Consider the following 20,960-nt stretch of genomic DNA (forward strand, 5'->3'; position numbering starts at 1 on the left):
TCCAGTTGTCTCTTGGAGAAAGAGGGGGGGCGGGAAAGCACCTGTGAGACAACCGTTTGGTTGGCAACCGGAGAAAGAGCGGCGCACCGCTTTTGTCCTGCTTTACGCGGGGCTGACCACGTTGCCACGAAACGAGCTTTTTATTTGCCGTTTTGGTGGCGTTTGCTTTCGATCCCTCCTCCGGCCCTCAGACATCAGTCAGAATTCAGCCTCTTCCCCCTCCCCCCCTTCGCGCCTTGAAGAGCGCCAGACAACTTTTCTCTTCCCGCTTAGCGAGGCTCGGGCGTCGGTCGCGCGCCTACTGGGGCACTCGGAACGCGCCTGAGGCCTCTCATTCGGCTCCCCTCCCCACCCCTTCCAGAAGGAGGAGGAGGAGGAGGGAAGCTGCTCGCTCCCTTGGCAGCGGCCGCGACGCTCCGCCGGGGCGCTTCTGCCTCCCCGCCCCGTTTTGTTTGGAGAGGGGAGCGGGGCGGACGACATGCCTCAACTGCACAGGGCCCGGAGAATAGCCTGCGCCGAGAGCCTCCCGGAGGTCTCAGAGGGAGGCAAAGGAGCCGCTGGGCACGCCAACCCCGGCTACTCCAGCGGGGATGAAAAGGGGAACCCTCCCAAGGGAACGACGCGGCGGCGGCGGCGGGGGACGTGGAGGACCAGCCGCTCCTGAGGGGGATTTTTGAGGTCAAGAAGAAGAGCTGCGACGTGGTGCTGAGCGCCCAGAGGCTTAGATGGAGCCGTATCACGCCTGAGAGCCCCCTAGGTGAGGGCTGCGCCTCTCTCTGTAAGGGTGTCAGTAAGAGGAGAGAGTTATAACGTCCCCTCCTCTCCTCTCTCCCTGTCTCTCCCCCCATTCCCCTCCCCCAACCTGGCACAAAATTCCCAGCGACTAGATTTATCGCTACATAAGTTACTAAGCCTTCTTCGTACTGGCTGATTTTAGTGAAATCTGAACTCCTCTTCCCTGCCTGAGAAGTACAGGTAGTCCTCAACTTACGACCGTTCGTGCCACACCGTTGCTCAGGGAAACCCTGCAGCTGTTAAATTAGTCACGTGGTTGTGAAGTGAATCTGGGTTCCCCATTGACTTTGAAGGCCGCCAAAGGCAATCCTGTGACTCTGGGACACTGCAACCGTCATACATGTGAGACAGTCGTTAAGCATCCAAATTTAAATCACGTGACCACAGGGGGGTTGCTCCAACGGTAGTTAGGGGTGAAAAAAACGGTCCTAAGTCGCTTTTTTCCAGTGATTTGGTAACTTCGAATGGTCACTGAATGAACTGTTGTAAGTGGACTACATTGTAGGCATTGTTGTGTCTTAGTTTTCTCTCCAGCCCCTTTTCACCAAATGGGGAGGTCAACGGGCATTAGTAGCAGCAAAGCTGAAGGAAAGTTTGGTTAACCCATGTTTGCCAGTGATGGGCTATCTAGAATGTAAAGTTGGGTATAGTACAGGGTACTTGCAAGGAGCGAGAATCTAGATTTGTTTTGCCTGTCTTTTCTAGCTGCAAAGGGATATTTGTGGTGGTGGTGGGAACTTCCACTTTCAAACTGCATTTTTACCTGAAGAATAACTTGCTTCCAATGTGAAGTTTAGGAGAAATACAAGCATCTTTACTGTATGTTAAGTTGCAATCACTTTTACCTATTTTCTCACTGCAAAGAGGACAAAAAATATGTAAAGACCTATTGAAGTCAGATGTGCCTTTCCGTAGTAAGGCTAGAAAGTGCAGTTTTGAAAGAACCTTGGTTTGAGTTAAATTAGTTTACCCAATGAAGACATGCAACTCCCCTCTCATGCAGTCTCGCCAGCAAAGGAAAGATTATTTTACTTGTAAAGGCTGACATTTCTCTTTGCTGCTTTCCAGTTGAGCTTCTTTTTTCCTAATCTTAACCCTGCCTAAACCTTAAAAAAAAAAAGGATGGCAGATTAGTGGTTGAAAGAAAAAAACATTGCTCCATTTTTCTGTAGAGGGAATAGGTGTCCCTTGTATTTGCTGTGGTAGGCAAGGTTTATGCAAATCATGCTATTCTTGTTGCCTAATGCCAAGATCTGTGTGGTTGGAGCTGATCATGAAATGCAGTGTTTACTCCTGGAACAGGAAAGTGCAAATTTTCATCACCATTTGGAGCTTTGGAAACTTGGAGCTTTTCAATAGGAGATGGTTTATTTATTTTACAGCATTTCTAGGCCACCCAGTTCTCAATGGGTGTTGGGAGGCAAATAAAACAGCAGCACAATACACTAAAATTATGGTGAACACATCATGGCACCCCACTTCAGTTCAGAACAGAGTTTGTGGCAATCCTCAATCTTGTATTTCTTAGTAGCTTGGTGGTGGTGGGGGAAATAAGTGGTTTGGTAACCTAATTCCCAGAATATGCCTGCATAGAACTAGGATAAGTAATAGAGTGTCATTATGGGAAACTGCCAACTTACTCTGCAGGGCTGATAGAGTACTAGAGGAAAGCCCATGGAGACATGCCACATGATACCCTTAGCCAGAGTCAAGAATTCAGAGAGTTGGTGAAATCAAAGCAAATCAGGCTCTAACTACAAGCTCCACCCCTAGCAATGGAGTGACTATGTGTACTATTCAAAATAAATGAATGGGAGGAATTTACACATGGAAGTCTGCATGCAATCCACAATCTTGTGTTACTAAGATTCTGTTAAAATTCCTGTCATGTGAGCGGACTTCCATTTGCACGATGTAGGCTTTTTCTCCATTATTCTTGATAAACAATTAACATCAGAATATAGAGCAAACTTGTATCTTCAAATTTTAAAAATAATACTGTGTTTCTCATATAATAAGGCCAGGTCTTATTTTTTTTTTGAGCCCCGAAAAAATGGCTAGGTCATCTTTTCGGGGGTGACTTAATTCCCTCCCCCTTGCATCTTCGGGCGGGCGGCGACAGCTTGGATGTTGACCTCGGCGTTGGTGGGGCACTTCGTATCGGGGTCAACGCAGGCAGCACCATATCCGGGTGTGCAACAAAAGTACTTCCTAATGGCAAGCCCCCCACCATTCCCCCCCCATTTTGCATGTTTTAATATAGGCCTTAATTTGGGGGGAGGGGCTTAATTTCATTTCATGCCTATAAAACATGCTGGGACTTCCTCTTGGGGGAGGCCGTATTGTTGGAGAAACAGGGTAGCAGTAAATTCATTTTCATGGAAACAAGGTTCTTCCCATTAAGGATACTTTAGAATATTAAAATATTTAAAATATGCCCCTGATTATCTTGCATTGTGGTTGTTGGGCCATATTTTATATGTGTTAATGTCCTATCCAAAATATTGTAATGTCAAAAAAAACTATATATTGAAATTAAAATAGTAAAATGATAGTTATCTTTGTTGACTTAGTCAGCATAGCAACTTATGGGCAAATCAAATACAGCTTACATAATTTAAAATGTGCTGAACTTTTTATATATTTTTAGCTTTTGCTAAATAAACTCTGGTAGTCTTTTGAGTTATTTTTATGTTCTTATGAATTGTTCTGTTGAAACAAATGTGTTACATTACCTGTGTGCTTGATACATCCATTACCCCGGCCCTGTACCATAAGGGTCTGATATTATATTAGACACCAGCTGATTTTATGATAGCATCAGATTTCTTTCACATATGTTTGTTTTGTCCAGATGAACTCAAAGAACATCTGTTACTTTTGTGGTGGTATCTGCTGCTTCCTTTCAGTATTTGACCTTTTGGTTAATTATAGCTAACAATCTGCAAAATGTTTAGTATTTTTCTCCTATGCGTTTCTTTGGGGAGGGGCAGAAATGAATTTTACTAACCTTAAAGTATCACTTGCATATTTAATATTTAATCATACAGACTTTTAAAATTGAAAATATCCAAAATATCAGAAATTAGGATTATGTACATTTCAGAAAAAACAAAGAAGAAGCTTTTCAGACCTTCTATGAGCATAGCATTCATTAAAGTAGCCCACCCTTTGAATGGTGTTTGTGTAAGCCTAAAATAGATGCAGATGCTTTAAAAGCTGACTCATTAAAGGTAAAGGAAACTCTTAAATCAGTATCATTTTTTTTTTCAAGATTCCATAGAAATCTGATACTGGGCTACTTTAAAGAACAGAGGGAGGTAGCCTGAAATATTTTTAAATAATGTTTGTAATGTACGCAGCTTTAAAGAGAATATTATATTTTTCCATTTTTAAATTACTTTTAAGACTATAAACATTCATAAAATCCCCAGAATTATAAAAATAGTTAAAATATTTTTAAATTATAGTTATAAAATTATAATTTTTAAAAAAATCAGAGGTACCAGTAGTAATTGGATCAGACTATAATGCTACGATCAGAAAAAAATCTGTATTAAGGTGATATTTCAGCGCTTTCAAATTTACCATTAGTGGAAGCCATGATAGTTTTATAAACTAGTATTTGATACTTTGAGAGTGAAAATTTGGGGGAAATCTAAACTCATAGAAACATACTATGATAATTAGCAAAATTATGCAGTACGCAAGCATGATTTCTAATTGCTCTGAACTATGAGTTGGGTGGCATACAAATTTAATAAATAAATGTAATAAATAAAATTATTATTTCTGAGCCTCAATGAGTTTCAAAATTTAATTCATGCCTTATGTACTGTTTAATACAGTATTATATGTAAACTTACTTATTGGCTATTTTTAAAAAAAGAGTAAAACTGATTTCAAAAATTACTCCTATGCTTACCACGTGTTTTTTTTTTTAATAAATGGAAATTGATAATGTGTGTTTTTTTTTAATGGTACAGTTGAATTAGTTTGCTATATTCACTAAGTGGTGATAGCATCTGTAGTGTAAAATAAAGTATGCTTAAATTACTTTGCAGACCTTTTAATCTCTGAAACAACAGATGTTATGTGCTATCTAGCAATGTGTATCATGGAAACAGTGATTTTTTTCAGGGAAATAATTGATGAACAAATGACATAATTACTGACCCCAAGAATACATATTTGTTATTTATTGGCTTTGGTTATGATGATATTTTTGGGAAACAATATTATATAAAATATGAAAAGAAATACTGGGAAAAAAAGATGGATTATAACAAATGCATATTTTGGTATTTTCCCTTAATTTTCTGATATTTCTGTGCTAATGATTATGGACTGGAGCCTAATGTTCATACACAGATGTTAATCAGCAAGATAAAGCCATGTCCTTGTTACAGGTTAATAACCAAAAGGAGAAGGAAGTCTTGCTTAATAGGAAGCTGTGAGATGATAAAAATTGGAGGAGCTGATTAAGCTGGTTTATAGTTATAAATATGACTTTAAATATGACTATTGAAGATTATCAGCTGTTTTACCTCATGATCTCACAATGTATTGTATTTATTAATCCAAGTTTCTTTTGTTACAACAGTGACAATAGAATAGAAATATATCTGAGCTTCATCTTGGCCCAGTTGGCTAGGCTTTCTACCTGCCAAGATGTGCCAGGGATTTGGATGTCTTGTGGGCAAGACATGAAATATTTTTTTGTCTTGCTTTGCCAATATAGAGATAATCCTTGTTTAGAAACCAACAACTGTTGTTAAGCGAAGCAGTCATTAAGTAAAATCACAAATATGCTTATGATTTTACTTCAGCTTTCCTTTGCTTTTCAGACCTGTAAAAGTTGTAAATGCAAGGATTGATCATAAAGTTACTTTTTAATCACCTTCATATATACAAACAGCTGAATGAGGCATTTGATAAATGAGGACTATCTATAGAATTAATAAATAGGTTTCTGTAGGTTGCTGAAATCTTTTCATGTATCCAAATATACAATGGAAGGCATTGATTTCGATGGATTGACCAGTTGAATTCCCATTTGTTTGCACAATCCACTAAAAACAGTAAAAGTGGCAACAAACTGCATTGGATTATGTATTCTGTTTAGGTTTATTCAATTTTATAAGAACATATAGTTCTTGAAGAATGTACATTCAGAATTATATTTCTTCCTATCCCCACCCCTACCCCCTAATATCTCAAAAAAGTGTAGAGTACAACCCCCCCCCCCCAATATTTTTCAGAGTTCATGTAGCTTCTTTGATTCTTTTGTTGCCTGGCAGAGGTGGTATTTGTAAAGATTTGCCAACTTGCATAGTCTTTTTGGAACTAAAAAGAAGACGTTGACAGAAGCTAAGCTTCTCCACCCACAGATCCAACATATATTAAACCATGAAAAAAGAAAATCTATCTATATGTCCTTGAAGGTAGTAATTTGTTTCAGATGATATGTACCTAAAATGGTTCTCTTTATAAAATGGTTTCCTTCCTTCTCTCTGATATTTGCATGCCAAGTTTAAAAAGCAAAATACAAAGAATAAAAAATCTCCTTTCCTTTTTATCTCAGAGACCAAATCTCAGAGGAGTAAAATATGAGTGGTTAAATAAGTTTGGTTAATAAATAAAATTAAAAATTTGAAATGTTTGAGAAGGTTCGGTTACTTATGAATGTGATATGCTTAACTAAAGTGCTTATTAACACATGCTGATAGAAATTAATATCATAGCTAACCTTATTTTTCTATTGTATTTGAAGAAGTGGACATGTGCAGAAACTGTGAGTACAATTAGAGTCAAGCAGATAAATCCACCTCTAATCCTGTTTATGCTCTACATCAGGCAGATGTGCCAAAATTGATGTAGACAAGCTCTTGGCTTACAGTAATATTTTAAAGAGCTATGTGGCATTGTTTTTGCTGAGGTCTTAATGTTAAGTGTGGTTAAAAAGAGAAGAAAACCTAGCAAGTGTAACCTACTTTATGAAGGTTTGTGGCCTGCTCTTATGGTGACAATAATAGCAGAAAAGAGTATCTTTGTTCCTTGTAATTAAATTGATTTTAAAAATACAGTGGGAAGTGGACACTGAATCAAGTAAATAGCATGATATCTAATGTGTACTTAAATCCCCTGTAAGAACAGATGGCACCCTGTATCCTTCTAGGTAATATGAGAGGAGAGTTAATGTTTTGAAACAGCTAGCAATATTAGTATCATACTAATGAATGGACAATTTTAAATGGAAAAGAAAAGTTTGCACTATAAATTTATAACCCAGTTTTAATTAAAAATTTAAAAGTTTTCATTGTTTTTAACTGAACGAGAAATTGATGGTGAAACTCCATTCTTTCAGGGGAAGTTAAAGTTTTTATAATTTCCTTCTAATTAAATTTGTTCATAACTGTTTAAAATAACATTGTAGTCATTTGAAATTGTGGCTAACATTACTATGATGTCCTTCTTTACAGAAAAGTTGTAGAATTGTCAGTTCCAGATAGTAGTCTCCATAAGACCAATTACATTTGAACTTCAAGAAGTGTTTGTAATACACTAACCATGATCAGCATTCTATTCTTTTTAATGGCTAACAAATAAGATCACTAGGGTTTTTGGGATGTGGTGGCAATAGAAAACAACACAAGATACATTCAATGTTTCTCTAAACTTAATGTAATAAGGAGATCCCCCTCCCCCCCCAAATTCTTCTTATCAATGATTTTGTTGGCTGTAGACCTTTGGCTACATCATTCAGTCTGCAGCTAGATGAGTCTTAATGGCTAAAAAGATGTATGAAAATCAGATTATTTAGGGATGTGTAAAGCACCTTTGGAAAAAGCACCTTACCTGCATAATTGAGAATCTCCACAGCCTGCCAATAATTACTTCTTGCAAACTTATACTTGTGTCATCATGAGAATAAATAACCCCCCTAATGTTTCTAGTGAACAATCCAATTGTGTGTGTATGTGTACAAATACATAATACTCTCTCACACTTATATACTAAGAACTGTAAATGATTAAACTTTATTTGTTGTTTTCCTTTTTGCAGGAGGTTCCAGTATTGGTTTACACCGTAAGGAAGAATCTGTTGAAATGAAAGATGTATTTTCCATAAAATTGAAACGTCGTCGTTTTGCTGGGCAAGAAAAAGGAGGCATACTATTAGGAATTACTATTTTTGTGTGTCTAAATAAAGAAGGCAATAAACTTAAAGATGCCACCATCCATCTAGGTAACATAAGTGAAGACCATTGTTACTTATGGTATAGGTCTTTGAAGACAGTTTTGATGGGTAAGTAATTTTCATATTTTCAAAAAAAATTGTGATAAAAGATGTAACGGCAGTGTTACTGTTTTATCAAACAATACATTCTATTGACTTTAGAAGAGTTTATGTCCAGGTTAGGATAATTAAGATTTCAGTAATTTTCCTAGCCATACAATAAATCTCTTATAACTGATTTCATGTTGATATGGTTATTATGATTTTTATTATTACTGTTATTGTTTCCTTGATATACTGCTTCACATGTTAAATTACATGGATTTTATTTTGTGTATTTGTGTATTTGAAACTCAGCTCTTTTCTCTGTCCCTGTGTTCAACAGGAGATGAGAAACCTTTCCTTTTGTTTCATTAGCTACACTTTCTTGTTATTTCTGAATCCTGGAAAATTATATTATCTTCAGGTCATGCATTATATTCCTGGCTTGTTTTCCTAACCCATGGGTGACCAACCTTTTTACTCCATTAAATTTTATTTGTACTGATGAGTAAAATACTAGTTGTGGCAACAGATGTGTTCACACCTGATGGACTTTAGATTTCTTCTCAAGATTTACTGTGCTCTATCTACCTGTCTGTATTTCTGACTGCACAAATACAAGTAGATTCTCATTTTCCCTTGGACGTGCACTGCAGCTCTATTCCTGCTTCAGATTGATTGGTACTTGGGAGTAGAAGGCATGTGGTTGAATAAATGTGTTCTTGTTATATACATTTCCCCTTCAATAGATACTATCAGCAGTGCTCTTCCATAATTTTTGTACCAGTCTGATGGGCAGAAACTATTTGCTTAGGAAAGTGACCTGCAACCTGCATCCAGAACTCATTGTTCTCAGATAAAATAGAATGAATAAATTAAATAGTGGAAAAGCTTCTAGTCTCCTTACCGCCATACTGGTAGGATGAGTGGTAGCTTCTCACCACCTATTCCCATAGTGTTATGTTATAGTTTAGCAGTAATGATGGATTGTAGTTTAATGATAATGAACTGTGTTCATATTATCATGCCATATCAAATTAGTCCAATATATGCAAAAATCTCTTGTCCTTGCACACAGTCACTTTGTCTCAAACTATCTTGGCTTGCTCTGAAATTGGTATTCATGGTTTTACCTACAGGTAATGGATTATCATTTAATGGATGTTTAGAAAAAAGACCTGCTAACCCAGAGGAAAAGATTAAATATAATTCTATTCTTTTTGATGCCTCTAGGTAGGCTTTTGGTGAATTCTATTTAGGTGCTGTGCTCCAATTATTTTTGCATTTGTTTTATACTACTGTTTTAGAATTAATCTTTTAAACCATTTTTAAAATGGTTAAGCTGATTACTTTCTGTTTTGAAAAAATGAATGTCTTATTTTTAAATGATAAGGGAGATTGTGTCTGACTTGGGCAACATTTTCTAAATCATGTTTCCCATGAATTAATTGCTATTGTGAAGCCATCTTTATAATAACTAGTTCTATAATACCGTGTTTCTCATACAATAAGGCTGGGTCTTATTTTTTTTTGAGCCCTGAAAAAATGGCTAGGCCGTCTTTTCGGGGTGACTTAATTCCCCCCTTGCATCTTCAGGCAGGCGGCGACGGCTTGGATGTTGACCTTGGCGTTGGTGGGGCACTTCGTATCGGGGTCAACACAGGCAGCACCATATCCAGGTGTGCAACAAAAGTACTTCCTAACGGCAAGCCCCCACCATTCCCCCATTTCGCATGTTTTAATATAGGCCTTAATTTGGGGGGAGGGGCTTAATTTCATTTCATGCCTATAAAACATGCTGGGACTTCCTATTGGGGGAGGCCATATTGTTGGAGAAACAGGGTAACTAGTTCTCTGTTGTAACTGAGTTTATGCAGTATTGACTTATTTATTTACTTGTTCAACCATCTGATTTGGATGCCGCTTGACTCCAAGTGATTCCACACAGCTCAAAGAAGAAAATAAAAAAAAGCATGACAAAAACACAATAAATAGGAATAGAAGAAAAATAATTATTAAAAAAGATAACTACAAGATCCAAAAATCCAGACAACACACCAATACATATCCAAAATATTACACCTCAAATAAGGGGGCTCCACCTCCTCCATCCCACTGTTTGGGAGAACAAGACTTTCAGGGTCTTCAAGAACATCATCAGGATTATTTTTGTTTGTTTTAGGGGTCTATATCTTCATTGACACAAAAGTTTCTCTATCTCTGCATTTGAGAAGTGAAGAAATTGGGAATGACTTTGTGGAATGACTGTCTTTCTCAAATGTTTCTCACTGCTCCCATAAATCAAGATCTGTAATGCCATAAATATTTGACAACAGTAATTCGGTATCCTAGAAAAAATATAATGAACAATAGTTTTGTTATCTTTTGGTCTAAAGACCAAGAGCAAATTTAGAAATAAAATTAAAATAATATTAACATGAAAAAGCAAAGTTTAAAATTATGTTGCAAATTATGTACTATTAAAAGTCAGATAGAATTAAAATGTTTTTGCCTCCTTTTTTAAGTGATTAGGTTTATACTCCTAAGGGAGGAAATTGTATGACTGAGAATTGTACCAAAAACCTCTTCAGCATCCTTGATCACTCCTGCCATTTCCTGATAGCATTTTGCGATTGTGGTACTTTGGTTGAATCTTATTAATCCTGCTTTAATACACATGATTGTGTTCTCATTTATTGAGTTCTTCTTTTATGCTAATTTCTTTTCTTCATTTTTCAAGTACTGAAATAGAATCATATATAGTTATATAAATAGGTACTTTATATTACCTGACCTTCAGTATCTTATTTTGTATCAAAAGACTGATTATCAATTTGAATATTTATAATGTTCTTATTAAGTCCATGCCTGTCTAATGGCATTGTAAAAATAAATATTACTATATCAAATTGTTATAAATGTTGGTTTTACAATAAAAAACATAAAAATAAAAATGAAAGTTCTGTAATTAAAATTGAATATTAAAGATTCTGATATTAAGGATTATGTTTTATACCTTACAGCTCATTTCTTACAAAAAAAACCCTAAGGTATTTGTCATTTCTTAAATATTCATTATATTGGTTTTGCACATGTCCTAGAGACACAGCAATAATACTTTTGTTGATGAATAAAAATATCTACTTTGATAATATTTCTTTTGTTTATATTAAGTTGACAGGTTTTAATATATCAAAGATGATCATGTTGAACTTTATTATGATTTAATGTTGTGTATATTAGGCTTTGATATTTACAGTAGTGCGCATTGGTGTGCCCCATTAACAATTTTCAAAATTTTGAAATTAAAAATAGGCTTTGCAGTTCACTGGGATACAATTCTAAAAATATTATGATAGATGTTGATTGTTTTATAAAATACTGCTATAAAATATTAAAACCAGAATAGGGTAGTTTCAATGCTTTCGTTGTATCTATGATAAAGGTTTCTAAGATGAAACTATATCACTTGTCCTATCTTTCAAAATCTTTCAAAACAAAACATGTTAGCAATATATATTGTTCTTTTCAGAATAAAAGTGGAATGGTTATTGATATGAGCAAGTGTTATTAAATCTCTTTTACAGGATGCTTCCCATACCAAGCTTTAATACGGGTGTCTAAAGCTTCATGCATGAAGACTTAATTATCACATGAATGTTATACATTAACAGTTGTAGCATCAACTGTGTTTTATCTCTAGTTAGCATGAAAAATGTTTATTCATGTCCTTATTACTGTCTCTATGTAGCAATTTTCTTATTGCTGGTGGTATAAAAGATTAATAATATATATGACAGTGACATCATTTTGGGCTCCTAACTTTGGTAAACATAAACGTACTACCATAAAACCAAATACTGAAAGCAGCACAGATGTGTGTTTGAGGGTAGTGTCCCTGCTGCCCTAGGAGCCTTTGTTTTCAGAACACCCTGATTAACCCCTACTTTTCATGGTTCATTGATTCATTCACTGATAGATCAAGTTTAAACTAGTGCATATTAGCACATTTGTTACCAGCAGAGGAACAATTGGCTGTTCTCTATAAAAGCACTACTTTGGTTTGGGGAAGAAAGCTACAATAAACTCTTAAATTAAATGTAGGTTATGATGCTGCCAAATCTGTACAGTTCTATATGTTTGCAGTGAGAGTTGAAATACTTAACCATTAATATTTCAACATATTAAGTTGCTTGTTAAAAGTTGGCAGAATAATCTCATTGGCGAAGAAGAAAATATGTTAGATGATTTTATGCCACCCAGAGCCACTTTTAATATGGGCAGCTGTGGAAATCAAATAAATTAGGAAATGCTCAGAATATTATTGATACTTTGATAAGGTATTTGCTGATTTAAAGTCCAGTGCTATCAACCTTAGCTATTATGATTCATCAGACTAAGAATAAGCCTTGTGTCTGCAAAATCCTTCCCTGGCACTCCCTCCCTTGCCCTCCATTTAGGTTATTAAATGCAATGACTGAAGGAGCTTACCCAAGTAATGTGAAGGGCAGCCCTCCTTTCCCATCTCCATGCAGTGATTATTTTATTAGGACCTTAGTTCCCAAATCTAGAACTCTTCTGTATGGTTCCTAATGTTCATTTGATTCGAGTCCACTCAGTCCTTCCCTGATCATTTCCTTAACTCAAAATCTAGGTACTGCCTCAGATACACTTTTAAAAGTTATTTACAATCCACTTCATTTGTTGTGAAGAAAGACAATCTTCCCACATTTAGAAATGCAGAGATGAGCATGAGACCCTCACAAATTGTATCACCCTCCATAAATGAGAATGATTGTCTGTTGCAGAGGGCCTCTTTTATTTCTTTATTGAAAGTTCTTCAATATAAACTTTGTTAAACTTTGTTTTTTCCAGAGACTTTAATTGTATGACCACTTCAAGAGATAAAACAAACTGCCTGGTGTACATCATTCTTTATGTAAGGCAGATAAAGGAGTAAAGTGGAACTCTCTGTGCTTTTCATCATCCTGGAAGAGGCTTAATCAAGTTTGTCTGACTGATTAATGCTTATCTGAAATGAGCAAACTCTATTTGGATTTGTTTTTTGTTTAATTGGAACAAATAATGGATTCTTCAGTTGGAGCTAGTGAAATGATGTAGACTTAAAATTCATAATTGCTTCAAAAATTTATTCTAAAAAAATCCCAAAATAAAATAGAACTCCCAGTTCTTCAAAACTAGTTCTGTTGCTGATTACAGGTATAAGTAAAAACATAGTTATGAATACATGGATACATATAAGAAAAAAAAAACACAGTAGGACAAGAGACGGTAGGCACATTGGTGTGCTTATGCACACCCCCTACAGACCTCTTAGGAAAGGGGTGAGGTCAATAGTAGACAGTCTAAGGTTAAAGTTTTTGGGGTTTGGGGAAGAAACCACAGAGTCAGGTAGAGTAGACTATGCCAATTGCGTACCCTTGTCACAATTTTTCCCAGTCTAGCTACCTTCTAGATATGTGTGAACAGTCACTCCTAGATGTTCCCAGCTAGCACAGCAGGCAGTGACAATTCTGGGAAGGTCTGCACAACTGGAGGGCATGGTAGCAGAGAAATGTTGCTTTTTCAGAACTTATTGTACATGAATCAACAGTTTCAACATTTTTAAAATGTGGATATGAACATTTCTATTCTACTCAGCAACTTTTTTCATGACTCCCAATTTTACTTTAGTTGAACTGTAATAGTATTGTATTATTATAATTATAGTACAAAAGAGAAAAAATTGAATTGTTTCATTATAGCTTCTACATATGTTTACCCTTATAGTTTTTCTTTTTTGGGGGGGTGGGGGGGTTAGGATGGATAAATTGGAACATTAACTTTTATACTGCAGAAGAAATGCCCTTTTCCTTTTGAGAAATTGAACCAGAAATAAATATGAGTAGAATTTGTGATGAATGAAATTGGTTTTGAGATAAAGATAATTAATAGTGTATTTTAAAAAATGAAATAGGAAAGTAACCTTAAATTTTATTTCAAATGTGAATGAAATTGTTTTGATTTTTGCATATCCTTTTTAAAATATTTTAATCAAGGGCAGATTTCTTTTGCACCTGCTCCTTCTGTGTGGCATGATACATAATCTGCAAATCCTGAAAATTGTAGTATCAAATCTCTGCACCAACTGTGAAGGAGTACTATTATCAAATCCTTGCTGAGAGGCACTTCCTCTTATTCTCCCAGGAGAAAATTCTCTCCTCAATTTATCACTCTCCCTCTTTCAGGTTTGAACTGTGACCTAAAATCTTTTTTTATTATAGCTGCTGCATAATGCTCTTGACGGTGACTGACTCAAAGTAGTATTGTCAGCTACAAACACATAAGTGGGTCAGTGCTCTAGTTGTATCAGGATTATGTTGGAGTTGGATATAAGTAATGAACATCCTAGCTCCCTCCCTCACCCCCTACTAATGTTATGAAGAACTCTAAAAGCTGTATGGTTCCAAAAATGCATAAATATCTGCCTGTTACCAATGAAACTCTACTACCTGTTATCAAAGGTGCTGTGACATTTGTTTGTTTTTAGGGTTTCCAAATCGGCCAAAGTCATTAAAAGTATTTGTCAATCCAACTAGCCATAAAAAAGAAGCTACTCGGATTTATTATGAGCAAGCTGCTCCCCTCTTCAAACTGGCTGACATTATGACTGACGTTACTGGTAAGATGCTTTAGAGACTTTGGTTTAATCCATTAGTACATTGCATGACTCACTAATACTGGAGATATTTGTGTTTCAGTGGATAGACTGAATTTTCTAGGGCTTATTTTGGGAAAGGAGATGATACTACCAATAGTAGGAAAGCAGCCTGTCAATTCAGAGGCCTGTTTGCACAAGTTCGCCCCCCTATTGAACAAAGCACATTGCTTATCAGAGAGGGGACTTATGTTCTATGAAAGTCCCTTTGCCTATTTTTATTTTCATTTTGGAAATATGATGTTGGCTTTCAAAATTTATTGAATATTAGACAAGCCATGTTCCTTTGAGTCATCAGAGATATTTCCTTACTTAAACAGAGAAGCAGAGTGACCACAGGTGGGTAAAAAAGCAATGGGAGTGGGAGCAACTTCTGACTCCCTGCCAGCTTCCCCATTGAATTACCATGTAGGAAGCTGGAAATCTCCCTTTCTCTCTTCCTCCCTCCCTCCGGGGGCAGTTGGGTGGATGGCATACCTTGGGAATGGTGTGTATGGGTTCCTTTCTCCCTCTTTCTCCCTTCCTTCCCTTCCCATCAGGAGGGTAAGTGGCCATAGTTGGATGGGAAGGGAGTGAAGGATTGTGTGAGGGGCTGGGAAATTGGAACGATTTGGAACGATGAAAATGATCACATGACTATAGCAGCAACCCAGCAGCACTGAAGCAGCCATAACTTGCCCAAATTTCATTTCCTTAGGAGTCACAGGTCCTAGGTTTTGGACACATAATGTAAGTTAGTCCCTTTGAGGTACTTTGGTTCAAAAATGGTGTGTCACATCTGGTTTAGTCTATTGTGGTGGATAACATTAATTACTAGTTTTAAAGTAGAAGTTTATTAAAAATTTTCATTTGAGACATTCACATTAAATATATGCCATATATTAAAATTCTGTGATATGTAATAATAATTCAAAAAATACTGCTGGGTTTATTGGCTAGCACTCCTCCTTCAGGAGAATTCAACAAATTACAAAAACTTCAGGTTTATTGAACTACCGTATTTGCCGGCGTATAAGACGACTTTTGCCCCGAAAAACATGCCTCCAAGTGGGGGTTAGCCTTATACGCCGGCATATCCACTGCCGGCTTTTGGATGCTTGTTGGACGCAGCGAAGGCGCCTCTGGCTTCCTGGGTCCCCTGCGTCGCTTCCGCTTCATCCTGCTCGCCTCGCTCCGCCCGAGGCTGCAGCCTTCCTGCTCTTCCCACGGCCCTGGCACTCTGCCCTGCCGCTGCAGCCCCGGGGATTTCTGGAGGGCGTTTCCGGTGGTGGTGGGGGTCGTCTTATACGCCGGGTCGCCTTATACGCCGGCAAATACGGTAGTTATTTTTGCAACGGTATAATTTGATAATCATACATTGACAATCACACAGGAATATATTCTTCCAAAAGATAGTGGACTACTTAAACATATCAATTTAAAATAATTGTTTTTCACATATTTGAGTGCATTGTACAATAAAAATAAGTTAACTAGACTACAATTATTATTTTTTGTAGTTTTAGGGTTGTTAACTAGATTATAATAAATGTTTGAGGTTTAGAACCTTGTAAAGCATGCAGCCATGGAAATAACTCAATTCTCAAGCTTTGTAGTCTAAGCAGTTTGGCTTTGGCAGACTTGATTATTTTACTTCCTGGAGCTTCCCCTAGAATGAGTCATAATTAAAATTAATAATATTTCCTGCTTCATATGCAATAACAAAGCAGAATTAGTTGAAAATGAGCAAATACTTCATATCTTATTACACTACTAAAATGGACCTGTATTTTACAGTGCAGCAAAGCATCATGTTCCAGCATACTCTATCTCATTGCAGTCATAAACTCTTTGCTTTGTATTGCTTCCTATTTCTTCTCTTTGATTCAGCAAGATTAAAGGGTGTATGTCTTTGTTATACTAATTATTCAGTAGTCAATAGATTGGAATGTATCATTCGGTCTACTGTATTCATTAAGTTCTGTTATCTAGGCAACGAATCCAGTTTGATGTGATAGTTAAGGCATTAGAATTAGAATGGGTGGGTGACCTTGGGCCAATCCCTTTCTCTGGGCTCCAGGAAACAAGAAATGGTAAAAATCTTGCCAAGAACACTGGAGGGACTAGTCAAGGCAATTGTCAGGAATCAATACTTATTTGATGGTGCACACATACAGGTAATTGGAAGGTTGGGGCTGAGCTATAAATATATCTTCCCAATGTTTAGGTATCCCAGAGATACATAAAATCACTATGTCATTATTTCAATGTTCTGTCAACTCATTTGCTCAGCTTTGATGTATGTACAGAGAACGATAGTGTTGAAGTGCTGCTTCTGGGCTTTGCACAGTATTACTCTGGCCTTTAAGGTTTGGAAATGGTGTGACACATGCATGATTTAATTGATGTTATTTTATACAGTAATTTGTTTTCTCACCCTTAAGAACATTTTTACTTACTATAATGAATTAGGTGAGCTGTAAAAATAAATCATGTTCAATTATTAAATTTATTAAAGAATAACGACTAAAAATATTAAAACATATTAACATTGGGATTTTATAGTGATGCATCATTTATCCAGTGAATTTAAACATCTAAAAAAGCACTGGAAATGATGGAACATACTACACCAAAGACAGCCAAGCATGAAATATTAATGTAATCTTGGATATAGTAATGTACATTGTTACATAAAAAAATCCATCTGGAATTGTCGTATCAGTCACCAGAAACCTTTGATGAGTGGGTACAGCTGGGCTGCCTCTTCTGGCAACCATGGCTTAGAAAATTGTACATGTGGTTATCATACTTTATACCATCTGCATTATGCCACTTTGTTCTTTATTTGCTGGTGTTTATTGTACTGCATATAATAGCAATCAACAGCAGCATACATTTAAAAAATCATTTCCTCTGAGGCCACAGATTCTGATGTGTATGTGATCCAGCAGCCTCTTATGCTATATTGTTTTGTTATTAGGTTCCCAGCTTTATTCTTTCCATACTTCATTTGTTCAAACTGAAGCAAAGATTTCTATTTTATATACTAATAACTAAAATAAAGGGATTATATGTAATTGAACCATTTCTATTAGAAATAACATCTATTTTCTCTTGTTATAAAAGAACAAATAAGGTCCACAAACAAGAGACAGGTGCAAAAAGTTATATTTATCATGGAAGCTTATAGTGTCTCAGGATTCTTTTAATTTAGAAATATGTTTTCTAATATATTGTAAGAGTTAAGTTGAGCTCACTATTTATTATCTGAGAATGTTTGTCAGTTCAAATTTTCAACATTTCAGTAGCAAAATTCTAATAGAAGAAACCATTTGTTGTTGGAAGAAAACATATTGTACTTGATTAGTTACATAATTAAGTTTTAGAAATTCTTGCCAATAGGCTGTAAATCAATTTATCAATAATGGCGTATAAAATGTTTTGAATTACTCATTTTCCACTTGAAACCATTGTTTCAAATTCAAAATAGCTGCTTGCATTTGAAATAGGTGGTTTTGATTGTTCTGGTAACATTTTAAACTCTGAATATTTAAAATACCCCAATATGATTAAAATATCCCATCCTTAGTGTGAAACAACTATTTCGAATGTCTTATATAAGAAAGAAACCAACAGGCAGACATTGCTGAGGATATGTTGTAATTGGGAAGAGGGGAATGCTCCAAAGGCTATTCTTTTGCGGAACAATTGTCTTCCTTGGCATGTAGCACTACCTCCAGTAGAGCATCTGATGATGGTTTGTTCAAGTCTGTGGGCATGCAGAAGCAAATTTGAAATTAAATTTGGTTGGAACTTGGAGACTCTTTTTCTAAGGGGTGGTGGGAGGGGGAATTCACTGGGTGCCCAACAAGTGTCTGGGAAGCAATTTTAAGAATTGTGGGTGCATATAAATGTCCCAGGATAATGTTGCAGGATCCAATCTGGGTCAGTCTCCGGGACCAAAGGTTTTGTCTTCCAAGCTTTCAGACTCATGCTGTAGTCCATCCTCAGGGAACTTCTCTGTGTGCTCTGCTGTGTGTTGCATTTATATGGCCGCTGTTGTGTGTAGCTTTTTAAATGTAGATTGGGATGTTTAATAGCCAGCCAACAATCTATATCTAAAAAGCTACACACTACAGCTACCACATAGATATCACCCATAGAACAGCACATAGAGAAGTTCCCTGACAAGGGACTGCAGCACGAGTCTGAAAGCTCAGAAGGCAAAACATCTGGTCCAGGTGACTGACCCAGATTGGATCCTCTAAGACTTGTCTACCTTTAAGATGTTCAATACTGTTTACATGGACATTAATTGTTTTAGTCTTACAATGAATTATGGGGGTCTTTCTTTTCACATAGTTACTGAATATGAAGGTCATGCTCTTACGCTGCTCAAGGAATGTGACCTAAATTCTTTCCATGGGTAAGAATTTTTTAAACCTTCTTCTTTTTACTGTAAGGATGCTGTTAATTTGAGCAAAAGGCTGATGAGCACTGGTCTTTTTTTATAATTTGTGAATTGTGTGCATTTGTTTCTTTGCTTATACTCTGACCAAATTGTGTACTCTGTGTAACTCACATAAAATTATACTACCATAGAACAACATTTTAGTTATAGGGCAATAAAATCATAATTTAAAAGAACCCGCAAGAGAGTCATCTCATCCTTAAGGCTTGAAGAAAAAGCCAATTATTATAGCTTTCCTGATACTTGAAAGTATCAGATAAGTTGCTCCAGAGAGTCAGGGCAGGGGAGGGCTCCCACAGAGTTGGTCTGCTTTGGCCTATCATCCTCCTGACATTCCTATGGGAGAAGCCTCACAGAATGCCTTCCTGGGCTAATTGCACAGGACAGAAACATTTTATTCAGAATGGACTTTTCATAGACAATGTGGATCCAACCTCTATAGGGCTTCATAAAAAAAAATGAGCCATCAGAATTCTGGAACTGGGTTGTAAGTACCTTTTGGGAGGTCTGTCGTAACTTGGAATTGCTAAGAGACTGATCATAAGTCAAGGACTACCTATATTGGTAGTCTTGAGAAGCTGCCCCAAATAATGCAGTCTTATCCTCCTCTAACTAGACTGCAATTGATGTATCAGTTGAAGCCTGGCAAATAATCTATAATCTATCCTGTAGTCAGGTAAGAGCTATGAATGTGGGAGACCCTTAAGCTGTTGCTCTGCATCTTGAGGAAGAAAGCAATCCCACCCAGGACCAGCATCAGAGCTACTAAGGAGTTGGTCATCGTAGCCATCCTTCTCCAATAGAATGATGCCTACCTTAAACAGAGCCACTAGATCAGTGGTCCCCAACCTTTTTTGTACCAGGGACCGGTTTCAAGCAGAAACATTTTTCAAGGACCGGGAGAGATCGACTTTGGTAGTTTGCTTGCAGACGTTTCATTACCTGACTAGGTAACATCTGATGTTGTTACCTAGTCGGGTAATAAAACGTCTGCCAGCAAACCACCAAGTTCAGGGAGCGCCTCGGCCCTGCCTCCCTCAGCCCCATCCCTCAGGTGTCTCCTCCCTCCCTCCCTCAGGTGTCTGCCTCGTTCCTCTCTCAGTCACTCTATCGCTCCTACAGCAGCCCAGGTAGAAACTGCTTCAAAGAAGCCGGGGTGGGGTGGCTTTTCCTGTCGCCACAGCTTCCCGAGCGCCCGTTTCACCCCACCCGCCCGCTCGCCAGCTCGCGGTTCAATCCACAGTGCTCCGTTCTACCTGCCTGCCTGCCTGCCTTCTTCGTTTGGAGCAGCTTCGGCTGATAAAAAGAGGCGAATAGTTATTATTCTCAGCCGAAGCTGCTCCCAAACAACCAGACAGGCAGGTAGGCAGAACGGAGCACTGTGGATTGAACCGCGAGTGAGCGAGCGGGCGGGCGGGCGGGGTGGGGTGAAACGGGCGCTTCGGGAAGCTGCGGCGACAGGAAAAGCCCCGGCTTCTTTGAAGCAGTTTCTTCCTGGGCTGGTGGAGGAGCGAGAAAGCAACTGAGAGAGCTGAGCCAGAGAGCAGGACAGGCTTGGTTGCTTCCTCCCTCCCCTTCTTTCATTTGTGTCCTTGATCCCCGATCCCAGCAGCATTCACCGAAGGCGAAGAAAGCCGCCATTTTTTTAATTTTTTTCTTTGCGGCCCGGTAAAGAGTGCTCCACGGCCCGGTACCGGTCCGCGCCCGGTGGTT

General features: G+C 37.5%; 1 protein-coding gene across 1 annotated transcript in view; it reads left to right on the forward strand.

Moving 5' to 3' along the window:
- The first annotated feature begins 262 nt into the window (after nt 1-262).
- The window catches only part of CERKL (CERK like autophagy regulator), a 47,263-nt gene continuing 26,565 nt past the window's right edge, over nt 263-20,960 (forward strand). The window contains 5 exon segments of the mRNA XM_026668045.2: nt 263-620; nt 623-757; nt 7,861-8,103; nt 14,627-14,758; nt 19,139-19,202. Of these exon segments, the coding sequence (XP_026523830.2) occupies nt 479-620; nt 623-757; nt 7,861-8,103; nt 14,627-14,758; nt 19,139-19,202 (716 nt within the window). The 5' untranslated portion in view covers nt 263-478.

This window comes from Notechis scutatus, chromosome 1 (genome assembly GCF_049901735.1).
Source record: "Notechis scutatus isolate UNSWTSFEM ecotype Mainland chromosome 1, rNotScu1.2, whole genome shotgun sequence".
NCBI classification, from domain to species: Eukaryota; Metazoa; Chordata; class Lepidosauria; order Squamata; family Elapidae; genus Notechis; species Notechis scutatus.